The sequence below is a fragment of the Pseudophryne corroboree genome, chromosome 9, assembly GCF_028390025.1.
Source record: "Pseudophryne corroboree isolate aPseCor3 chromosome 9, aPseCor3.hap2, whole genome shotgun sequence".
NCBI classification, from domain to species: Eukaryota; Metazoa; Chordata; class Amphibia; order Anura; family Myobatrachidae; genus Pseudophryne; species Pseudophryne corroboree.
In genome coordinates this window covers 176699368-176711672 of record NC_086452.1, presented here as the reverse complement: position 1 = coordinate 176711672, position 12305 = coordinate 176699368, and the positions used below count along the sequence as shown (strand labels likewise).

Genomic DNA, 12305 nt, shown 5'->3' with positions numbered 1-12305 from the left:
AGTATTTTTTAGCATAAAAAAGTTTCTGTGCTTAAAAAAAAAGAATCTTATGAAAGATTTTTTGGTGTTACACATCCAATTAATAAATACATAGAAATAATTTGATATAAAACCAATTTGTAAGTTAAAAATAATTTTGTGCAACAGAATAATGAGTTTGCATACAGAGAAACTTTCAAAACAAAAAAACAAAAAAAACAACTTATTATATCAGAACAGTGATCCTATATTATGTTGATGAAAATCACATTACATTATGCTAGTGTTCACGCTAGGCTCTTTTAGCAGGGCGCCGTGCCCTGTTCGATTTTTAAAGCAGAAAATGTGCCCTGCCCTTTTACTGGCACCCTGCTAAAGTAGCCTGTCTATTGCTGTGCCACCGCCGCGTGAATAGATGCTGCGCGCGCATCATCTAGTCACATTTAAAAGAGAGCACTTGGGGGATCCCCAGCACCTCTGTAAGTGCTGGGCACGCACCCATTAGTGAGGCAGACAGCTGGGCACTCCCACATTGGGATGCCGGTGGGGTTGCACCAACTTTCCCGGTCAGCCGCATCCCCTTGCCCCAACTCCTCTGCATCCTGCCCTGCCTGCATCTTAGCGGGAACACTATTATGCTATCAAACAACTATATAAATTTGATTCAGAAAATACCAGTTTGAAAGACTATTAAAAGTTTGTATGTTCTATCAAAACTTGCTATTGATTCATTTTAATTGGAGAAATGAAAAAAATGTAAACTGCTTTATCTATAATAGTGCATTATGATTTACAGTATGATCGATATTATGGCCGGTATCCAATTACCCATGGTCATTTACTGCCAGTAATTTGTGTCACCAGGGGCTATCCAATTGTCCCGAAAAACCAGCGAGAGCCATGGCTTATCGGGGATTTTGTTTAACCTGCCTCAGGCAAGTGAAACAAAATTCCAAATAAATTCCAGCTTTACGGGATGCGAACGTGAAAAAATACTCAGGTTTCATTGGTTTCGGGCATCCAAAAAATATCAGCAAATCGCAAAAAACTTCAGTTTTACGCACCCGATGAATATTTGCTGGTAATTGGATACCGGCTTATATTTGTTCGCATTATAAGAAATCTAAATGTAATGAAGACATAAAGGAGTTTAGACATAGTTTCTCTTACGTCCTAGCGGATGCTGGGGTCCACATTAGTACCATGGTGTATAGATGGGTCCACTAGGAGCCAATGGCACTTTAAGAGTTTGTGAGTGTGGACTGGCTCCTACCTCTATGTCCCTCCTACCAGACTCAGTTTAGAAAATGTGCCCAGAGGAGCTGGTCACAGCTAGGGGAGCTCCATAGGAGTTTCTTTAGTTTTATTTTTTGAATAGAGTTTAGGCACAGGGAGGCTGCTGGCAACAGCCTCCCTGCTTCGTGGGACAAAGGGGGGGAGTAGTGTCCGCCCTAAGGGGTCTGAGCCACTATCTCCACTGACAGGACACTGAGCTCCTGAGGGGATAGATCGTTCCCCACCACAGGGGATCACACACCCCAGCAGCATGCCGCCAACCCCCTTACAGAGCCAGAAGACGTCGGTGGCGAGTTAGTCACCGCCCCCCCTGACAAGCGGGGAGCCGGTGTGAAGATGGCGGCAACAGGGTAGGGAGCGCAGTACTAACTGCGCTCTAAGGCTCAGCGGTACTAGGTGTGGCACTGTGAGGGGTGCCCTGAGCCAGCGCCTACACCCTACACTGGTCAGCAAGCCTGTCGGGGACTCCAGATCACCGCCAGCACAATTCCTCAGGCCAGTATAAAATTCAAACATGGCGGGAAGCAGCGCCAGAAAGGGGACGGAGCTTCTCCTCAGAGCGGTCAAAGCAGCGTTCAGCGCTATCTTTCCTGCATGCAGAGACGCTGACAGGAGAGAGCTGTCCCTCCACATCAACTCCAGCTATCTGTACGGCACCAGGGGGTTGTAGAAGGGGGGGGGGGGGGGGAGGCTGTACAATAGACTGTGTAACCTATTAAGGTACACAGCTGGCTCTGGTAAAGGGTGTCCTTTATCTCCTAAAGCACCGTGTGTGGGTTGGCTCCAAACTCTGTGTCTCTCTGGCATTCTTAGGGGGGAAACTCTGTCTGCCATTTCCCTGTGTGTGTGTGGGGTGCTTGCTGTCTCACATAAGCCATGTCTAGAGATTCTGTGTCATATGCTGCAATTTAGCACAGATTCCAATAAGAAAACCTGAATGGTTAACCTCTATTAAGAGTATGATTTCTCAGATTTCTACTAGGGTAGCACAGAATGAAACTGCAACTCAGGTTTTACAAAACTCTATGGCTGTTTGGTCCGGGTCGGCACCTTCAGGGCCCCCTGGCACTCACTCTCAAAAACGTGCTCTTGCCCAGATTATGCAAGATGACACAGATACCGACTCTGACACGGTAGACGGTGATGGGGAAGTGCTGCGGGGGGCGGCATATCTTGCAAAAGGGGTGCAGTTGATGCTTGAAGCCATTAGAGATGTGTTAAATATTGCTGACGCAATACCTGAACAGGTTGAGGAGGCTTACTTCACGGATAATAAGAAAGCCTCGCTAACTTTTCCTGCGTCTAAAGAGTTAAATGCTATATTTGAAAAATCCTGGGAAAACCCAGAGAAAAAATTCCAGATCCCAGGAATGGCTCTGTTTGCATTCCCCTTCCCTGAGGAGGATAGAAAGAAATGGGAAATCCCACCCATAGTTGATGCATCTGTGTCCAGACTGTCAAAAAAAGGTGGTTTTACTTGTCCCGGGATCTGCCGCGTTGAAAGAACTGGCTGATCGCAAAATTGACACTACGCTCAAATCCATATACACGGCTTCGGGGGCGATATTACGGCCTACTATTGCCTGTGCATGGATTTCTAAGGCTACAGTAAAGTGGTCTGGCACGTTACTTGAGGAATTGGATACAATGGATAAAAGTGAAGTTGAATTGTTCTTACGTAACATACAGGATTCTGCGGGATTTACGGTGGAATCCATGAAAGACCTGGGATCGATGGCTGCAGGGATATCTTCCATGTCTGTCTTAGCTCATAGAGGACTCTGGCTGTGCCAACGGTTTGCTGACACGGAATCCAGGAAAGGCGTGAAGAATCTACCCTACACAGGTCAGGCTCTATTTGGGGAAGCGCTAGATGCGTGGATTTCCATGGCAACTGCAGGTAAGCCACCTTTTCTTCCTTCTGCTGTGCCTGCTATGAAAAAAACCCTTTTCTTCAGCTACGTTACAGTCCTTTTGAACTCCTAAATCAAGAAAGAGCAAACCGCATAACACTTTCTTTAGAGGAGGGTGGGCAAAATTCCAAAACCCTGTTACTGCAGGCTCCCAGGACCAGAAGCCTGCTTCTGGTACATCAAATCCTCAGCATGACGGTGGACCGCATGGCCTGGAGGAAGGACCGGTGGGGGCGAGGCTCAGAATGTTAAGTCACGTTTGGGTGGCGTCGGGCCTTGACCCCTGGGTGCAAGATATTGTGTCCCAGGGGTACAGGCTGGAATTTCAAGAGCTCCCACCCTCACCGTTTCTTCAAATCAGGCTTACCAGCTTTGCTGGCAGACAGGGCTATCCTACTGGAAGCCATCCAAAAATTGGAAGGGTCACAGGTCATTGTTCCAGTTCCACCTCATTTGCACAACAAGGGTTACTATTCAAACCTTTTCATGGTACCGAAATCGGATGGTTCGGTCAGGCCAATTTTGAATTTGAAATAATTAAACCCTTATCTGAGGGAGTTCAGATTCAAAATGGAATCTCTGAAAGCAGTGATCTCAGGTCTGGAGGAGGGGGAGTTTCTGGTATCCCTGGATATCAAGGATGCGTACCTTCACATTCCGATTTGGCCGCCACATCAGGTTCATCTCCGATTTGCACTGTTAGACTGTCACTATCAGTTCCAGGCACTGTCATTCGGCCTCTCCGCGGCACCGAGGGTGTTCACCAAGGTGATGGCAGAGATGATGGTTCTCCGCAAGCAGGGAGTGAACAAAATTCCATACCTGGACGATCTGTTGATAAAGGCAGTGTCCAGGGAGAAATTGTTGCAGTCCATTGCTCTCACGACTCGACTGCTCAGGGCTCACGGTTGGATCCTGAACCTTCCAAAGTCACATTTGGAACCAACAAGGAGATTGTCCTTCCTGGGGATGATCCTAGACACAGAAGTGTAGAGGGTATTCCTCCCAGTGGAGAAAGCGTTGGTGATACAATCAATGGTCCAGGATGTCTTGAAGCCTCCCCGGGTATCGGTTCATCAGTGCATCCGCCTTCTGGGGAAGTGGGGAAGATTGTTGCCTCCTACGAGGCTCTACCATATGGAAGATTCCATGCGCGACCCTTCCAGCTGGATCTCCTAGACAAATGGTAAGGCTCTCATCTGCACATGCACCTGAGGATACGTATCTCACCAAAGGCAAGGATTTCGCTCCTCTGGTGGCTGCAAATGCCTCACCTTCTAGAGGGCCACAGGTTCAGAGTTCAGGACTGGATCCTTCTACCCACGGATGCAAGTCTCAGAGGTTGGGAAGCGGTCACCCAAGGGGAGACCTTCCAAGGAAGATGGTCAACTCTGGAAGCCGTTCTTCCAATAAACATTCTGGAGCTAAGAGCCATGTACAACGGTCTTCTCCAGGTGGCACATCTTCTACAAGATTGGGCCATTTAAGTTCAGTCGGACAATGTAACGACGGTGGCATACATAAACCGACAGGGAGGAACAAAGAGCAGAGCTGCAATGTCAGAGGTGACAAGAATCCTCCTCTGGGCAGAAAGGCACGCATTGGCGCTGTCAGCGATCTTCCTTCCAGGAGTGGACAACTGGGAAGCGGACTTCCTCAGCAGACATGATCTCCATCCAGGATAATGGGGCCTCCATCCGGAGGTGTTCACGGATGTGACCACCAGTCGTTGGGGCGTGCCTCAAATAGACATGATGGCCTCACGTCTCAACAAGAAACTTCGGAGGTACTGTTCCAGGTCGAGAGACCCACAAGCAGTGGCGATGGATGCCCTGGTAACTCCATGGGTGTTCAAGTCAGTGTATGTGTTCCCTCCACTTCCACTCATTCCAAGAATTCTAAATCTCATAAAGAGAACAAAGGTTCAGGCAATTCTCATTGCTCCAGACTGGCCAAGGCGAGCTTGGTATGCGGATCTTCTGGACTTACTGCTGGAAGATCCAAGGCCTCATCCTCTTCACGAGGACCTTCTGCAACGTTCGCTTATCAAGACTTACCGTTGCTACTTTTGACGGCATGGAGGTTGAACGCCAGATATTAGCTTGGAAGGGCATTCTGAAAAAAGTCATACAGGCTAGGAAAGGAGTAACGTCTAAACATTACCATCGCATTTGGAAAAAGTATGTATCTTGGTGTGAATCCAAGAAGTTTCCTTTGGTGGAGTTTCCACTGGAACGGTTTCTCCTCTTCCTGCAAGCAGGTGTGGATATGTGCCTGAGGTTGTGATCCGTAAAAGTCCAGATTTCGGCCTTATCCATTTTCTTCCAGAAACAATTGGCTGCCCTCCCTGAGGTTCAAACTTTTTTTTACAGATTTTTTTGCTTTATTTATTTACCTTCTGGAGGTCTGACAAACCCCTTCCAGCAGCTGTGACTTTTCAGTGGGTCTATATACATTTTATTTTTTTACAGGGGTTCTGCACATCCAGCCTCCCTCTGTACCGCCTATGGCACCCTGGTAGCTTGACTTGGTGTTACAGTTCCTCCAATCGCATTGGTTTGAGCCTCTACAGGAGGTTGAGGTCAAGTTTCTCACTTGGAAGGCTGTCACTTTGTTGGCCTTAGCTTCTGCTAGACGTGTGTCGGAGTTGGGGGCTTTGTCTTGCAAAAGTCCCTACTTGATCTTCCATGAAGATAGAGCTGAGCTCCACCACGTCAGCAGTTCCTTCCAAATGTTGTGTCGGCATTTCATATCAACCAACCTATTGTGGTGCCAGTTGCTACTGACTCCTCAATACCTTCAAAGTCCTTGGATGTTGTAAGGGCTCTGAAAATCTATGTGAAGAGGACTTCTCATCACAGAAAATTGGACTCTCTGTTTGTCCTGTATGATCCCAAGAAAATTGGGTGTTCTGCTTCTAAGCAGACGATCTCTCGCTGGATCAGGTTCACTATTCAGCATGCGTATTCTACGGCAGGTTTGCCGTATACAAAATCTGTTAAGACCCACTCTACCCGTAAGGTGGGTTCTTCCTGGACGGCTGCCCGGGGTGTCTCCGCTTTACAGCTTTGCCGAGCAGCTACTTGGTCTGGGTCGAACACGTTTGCTAAGTTCTACAAGTTCAATACTTTGGCCTCTGTGGACCTAAAGTTTGGTCAGTCAGTTCTGCAGGAGCCTCCCCACTCTCCCTCCAGTACTGGGAGCTTTGGTACATCCCCATGGTACTAATGTGGACACCAGCATCCTCTAAGACGTAAGAGAAAATTGGATTTTAATTACCTACCGGTAAATCCTTTTCTCGTAGTCCGAAGAGGATGCTGGGCGCCCGCCCAGCACTTTATTACCCTGCAGTGGTTATCTGATTCAGTAACAACTTTGTTCTTAGTTAAGTACTGCCTTGTTACTTGGTTAAGTAATGTTTTTCAGCCGTTGCTGAGTTCAAGCTAGTTAGCTTGGTTTGCCTTGTTTGTGTGAGCTGGTGTGAATCTCGTCACTATCTGTGTTGAATCCTTCTCTCGAAGTATGTCCGTCTCCTCGGGAACAGTTTCTAGACTGAGTCTGGTAGGAGGGGCATAGAGGGAGGAGCCAGCCCACACTCTCAAACTCTTAAAGTGCCAAGTGCTCGTAGTGGACCCGTTTATACCCCATGGTACTAATGTGAACCCCAGCATCCTCTACGGACTACGAGAAAAGGATTTACCAGTAGGTAATTAAATTCCTATTTTTGCAATAAACTAAATGACCTTACAAAAACATTGATCAGATGAGACAAGACAACCTAAACATCACTAGCATATAATACGCAATATACAACATGTACAAACAATATATATAATTGCATTAGCAATTTGAATAAACTAATATATAAAACAGCATTGTAGTGCAAGGCACTAAAGTTATCTAAGTGTCAGTCAATAAATGTTACATTAAGGCAAAGAAAGATAATAAATCTTATTTTGTGCAAATAAGTGATAATTAAAACAACATGCAATAGATAAAAAATGGTTAAATCAGCTTTGCCTTTTAGATCTTAAAAATGTCCTCTAAATTCTTCTCCAATTCTGGAGTGCTCCTTCATCACAACAGGGCACCCAGAAACAATAGGCAGACAGTTTGGGACTGGAGACATTTATGTTAATTTTGTTAACAGAATATTTAGATTGTAAATAAATAAACTAATAACATATTTTTCGGCAATATACCACTATATTTTCTCTCTAAAATGAATTGAATAGGAAAGATCTGGTGGAGTGTTAACCTCTTGCCTGGTGTGGTCGCATCCAGAGGCGTCACTTACTTTAGTGACACCCGGTGAGGTGACGTACAAAGGGGTTTGGCTTCGTGAGAAGGGGCAGGGTTTCACAGAGGGGGCTGAGCTTCATGCCCCATCCCCCGTTTTCATTACTCTGGGGGTTTGGGAGATGCGAGGTGCCCCCGGGGAGTGCAGTGCCGGCTCCTACACAGTGACAGGAGCCGAGTGCTGCTCATATTGTTACAGTGCAGCACCTGGTTCCTGTCACTGAACAGGAGCTGGCATTTTGGTGTCACCCCTCAGCAGGCTGCACCCCCTTGCAACCCCCTTGTGACGCCACTGGTCGCATCAGATGTAACCATGCTAGGCTGGGCTTTCCCTGACATGCTCATACTGTATTTGATTCAATTATTCAGAAACACCCACTGGGCAGCTGCTAGAATATATTTTTCCAGCAGCCGCCAATCTCAGAGGAATCTGCAGCCCAGCAACATTCCCCACGCATCAGCAGCAGAGAAGGAAATTTAATCAGGCAGGACACTATTCACCCAGTATATACCTGCCACTGGGGACATGTAAACATACTGTAGCAGAGCCCTGGCCTACAATGTTTGCTCCAATTATCCGTACTTACAGTATCAATTTATTAATATATTGAGGGAAAAATTATTTTTGGAAATATATACTGTATATATTTTTTTTACATTTTAAATATCGGTATTACTATGATAGCTAATTTCATGGATCATTTTGATTATGATGATCTGATATCATTTAAGAATATTGATACAAGGCCTCTGACTTGGGAAGGGAGGAGCCTCCGCGCATCGACCATCAATGCTTCACAAACCATTGAAGATCTGTAGCCACGAGCAGTTGTTTTTGACACCAGTGGTGGCAGCTTCTCGACATCGGCCGCACGTCTTTCTCTATATTTAGAGTTGGCGGCATCTATGCGGCCACAACATACAATCCGTGAAAGTAATCATCACTAAGCACGTTTGCCTAACCCTAACTCTCCCCTTAGTGTCTAACCCTATCTCTCCCCCTAGTGCCTAACCAAACATCCCCCTGCTGCCTAACCTTAAATCTCGCCCTAGTGATTATACCTATCTCTCCACCTAGTGCCTAACCATATCCTTCCCCTGCTACCTAACCTTAACTCTCCCCCTAGTGTCAAACCCTTACTTCCCCTTTTTGGCTAGCCCTAACCTCTCCTTAGTGCCTAACCCTAACCTCCCACTGCTGCCTAACCCTTTCTCTCCCCTTAGTGCCTAGCATTAAACTTCCCCCTAGTGCCTTACCCTATCTCTCCCCCTGCTGCCTAACTCTAAACTCCTCCTAGTGCCTAACCCTAACTCTCCCCAAAGTGCCTAATCCTATCTCTTACCTTAGTGCCTAACCATGACCTCCCCCTACTACCTAACTCTCCCATTAGTGCTTAACCCTAACCTCCCCTTTAGTGCCTACCCTTATCTCTCCCCTTAGTGCCTAACCATAACCTCCCCTTGGTGCCTAGCCCTAACCCTCCCCCTAGTGCCTAACCCTAACTCTCCCCCTAGTGCCTAGCCTTATCTCTCACTCTGGTGTCTAACCGTAACCACTCCCTGGTGCCTAACCCTAACCCTCCTCCTAGTGCCTAACCCTAACTTTCCCCCTACTGCCCAACCCTAATTCTCCTCCTAGTGCCTAACCCTATCTCTCCCCCTGTTGCCTAACCCTAACCTCCCACTAATGCCTAACCATAACTCTCCCCATAGTGCCGAATCCTATTTCTCCTCCTAGTGCCTAACCCTAACTTTCCCCCTAGTGCCCAAGCCTAACTCTCCCCCTAGTTCCCAACCCTAACCGTTCCCTTCCACAACCTAACCCCAACCCCCCTTCAAGTGCCTAACCCTATCCCCTAACCATCATGAAAATAGCATCAACTTCTTTTTATGTTGACCATTTGCATGTCGACCATGTTGACCATGTTGACCTAAGTCCATGTCAACCAATTAACTGTCAATCTTTTGACCTTGTTGACATATTACCTGTCGAACATCTGGTGTCGACCCACCTACTGTCTGTCTATATACTCTCTATCTGCCACCCGGATGCTGGCTCCCTGCATACACGCAACTCATTTCATCCTGTAATTTCACCTACACACCCATGACACATTCTCAGAACACTTAGCCTAAACTTGCCATCCGGTTGCACTAATTACCCCACAAAAGAAGATGCGCATGACTCTGCTTTTGCTCATAGTTGCGTATGCTTAGCTCAGACCATGCTTAGTGCAAACACTACAAGATTGCTTGCAACTCTCAATCAACCCCAATGTCTTTATATTTTATTTTATCAGTGAATGTCTGGCAAATGTATAACTTTTTTAAAGCCTGAAACTATAGCTGTAATTTCTATTTTTCTTGGTTCTAGGTGCTCGGTTGATATTTTTGGTAAAAACACAGTACAGATATGTAAAGGAAGCGTATGTACCATTAGAGAATGTGATTTTAATCCTGACAATGGCCTTTATGAAGACGGTTGTGTTTTTGTGCCTGACAAGTCGCAGTTTGTTACAGAATCTATAATGTACAATCAAGCACTACCTGATGTAAGTATTATAATTATGATCCTTTTCTGTTACCTGAAAAAGAGGATGAGTGTTCAAAACTGGTTGAAGTGCTGGTTTATTGAGCTGGATTTGCTGTACAAGTTGGCCACAAGGTGTCTTTAGCTGTGGTAGAGGGCAAATTTTCTCAGCAGATTTCATCATGTGATATGCTGGCTGTACAAACACTTTTGAGTACTTTTTTTTTTTTAGCGTTTTTTTTTTTTTTTTTTTTAATTAAGCTTTCCCTATTGGGGCTAATGTTTTTACATGGTTACGGGTCCTCCATGAGATCTTTCTCTCTCATTACTTAGGGGTGGGGCAAAGTGTATGGGAGTGTGGCCATTGTCCCAGTGCATAAACCATACTAGTCTGCTGTACATTTTCTATATACATCCACTGTAGGTGGAATGGGTGCACCATCATGCGTGTGCATGGTTATACTTTGCTGGCGTGGACAGGCCACCGGACAGGCGATTGTACAGGTACTTCACACTTGCTCTATCTCTGCATCCCTGCAAGGACAAAGCTGCTAAAGCTGCTAAAGCTGCTGAAAATGAATAGGCAAAAATAGAAACACTTTACTAAATGCATATCATTTTTCATAGTCTTTTCTTAAGTTTTCCATAGTCAGGGTAGGCCTGGCATGGAAGCCTTTGCTGCGGCCATTGGCAACCTATGTATAACCTGTGCAGCCGCATCATTTCATTTTTTTCACTGTCTCCAGGAAAAAACTTTTTTCTGCATCTGGTTAGGGTCGGATTGGTACAGTGGGCAGCCCCATTCACTCAGAATCCCACCTTCTAATATAGGAGGGCAGGACTCAGTATGACTGAGAATCAGTTACAATACCGCTAGTCGGGATCCCGGACGTCACAATGCCGACGCCGGAATCCCGACTAGCGGTGAAATACTGGATCCACACGCTTTTGTCCCTCTATGGGTGTCCACGACACCCATAAAGGGAGAATATAACTTGTGGTGAGCGCAGTGAGCCACTGTGCCAGCAGCGTGGCGAGCGCAGCGAGCCCACAAGGGGCTTGCAAGCGATCGCCCTGCTGCCGACACACCAGTGGCCGGGATCCCGCTGTTGGTACACTGGTGGCTGACCAGCCACCAGTTTTACAGACCGACCCTGTATGACCATAGCCAAAGTCGAATTATCCCAGCCCAGAGTCAGAGTGGTGAGCATGGAAGCCCAGACCCAAACTTCCAGTGTGCAACTTGCAGGGGCAAATAAAGACAAAACAGAAGCACACTGTCTGTGGCCATGTAGTCTAGTCCTGCATTGCATGGCACTTACCCCTAAGCTCCTCTGTTGGCTCCTCCTCCTCACACACACTGTCGGTACAGTAGCGATGGCTATCAGGGTGCCTACCATTGATGGCTGCCATTGATGCTGGTTTGGCAGGTGTCCATCGATGGTGACCATCGATGGTTTCACAAACCTTTGGTCATCCCTGTACTTTCACTAAATGGCCCATGGGCCAACCAGAACCTTGGGCAAGGCTTTCTGGGTGTCAGGGGAGGAGCTATGCTCTGTGTTCTGGCACTCTAGAAAAAAAAATAGAGCCATCGTGTGGATCTATACCATCGATGGCGAGAAACCATCTGGTTCTCTCCTACCTATGACAAAAGTATTCAGCATCAACCATAAACCATGGATGATTTGTAATTGTCGATGGCCATCCCTATGGTGCAGGCACGCAATGCATACGGTTGTTAAGAGCTGCACATTTGTGGAGATCTTCTTTACCTAGCTCAGGCAACCCATATCATAGGACTGGACTTAGCTGAATATTAAGACATACTAAACTGATGAAATGTATGTTGGACTGGGTGGTTATACAGAGCTTTTGCATTAGAGGCTTTTACCAATGGGGTGATCTATTTATTTTGTCTCCTGTGCTTTTCATGGTTTTAGATTGGCTTGGTAGATATCCATGTGAGTTTTTGTTAGTGATGTACAGTAGTTCAGAATAGGCTGTTTAATGTGAATTATTTTGATGAACAAACATGTAACTGGATAACCGTGTAAGTGAATAAAACAGATGAAATTTTCTATAAAAAAATCTGTATGTCTGTCAGGCAGTGAGGCAGCGATGTGCTGCTGTCAGTGAGGTGATGATGTGCTGCTATCAGGGAGGCAGCGATGTGCTGCTGTCAGTGAGGTGATGATGTGCTGCTATCAGTGAGGCAGTGATGTGCTGAAGTCAGTGAGGCAGTGATGTGCTGCTGTCAATAAGCCAGTGATGTGTTGCTGTCAGTG

General features: G+C 46.3%; 1 protein-coding gene across 1 annotated transcript in view; it reads left to right on the top strand.

The window, feature by feature from the left end:
- CLCA4 (chloride channel accessory 4) overlaps nucleotides 1–12305 on the top strand; it is a 162574-nt gene that overhangs the window by 24264 nt on the left and 126005 nt on the right. Inside the window, exon 5 of the mRNA XM_063941503.1 lies at nucleotides 9862–10039. Within this exon, the coding sequence (XP_063797573.1) occupies nucleotides 9862–10039 (178 nt within the window). The remainder of the gene's footprint in view (nucleotides 1–9861; nucleotides 10040–12305) is intronic.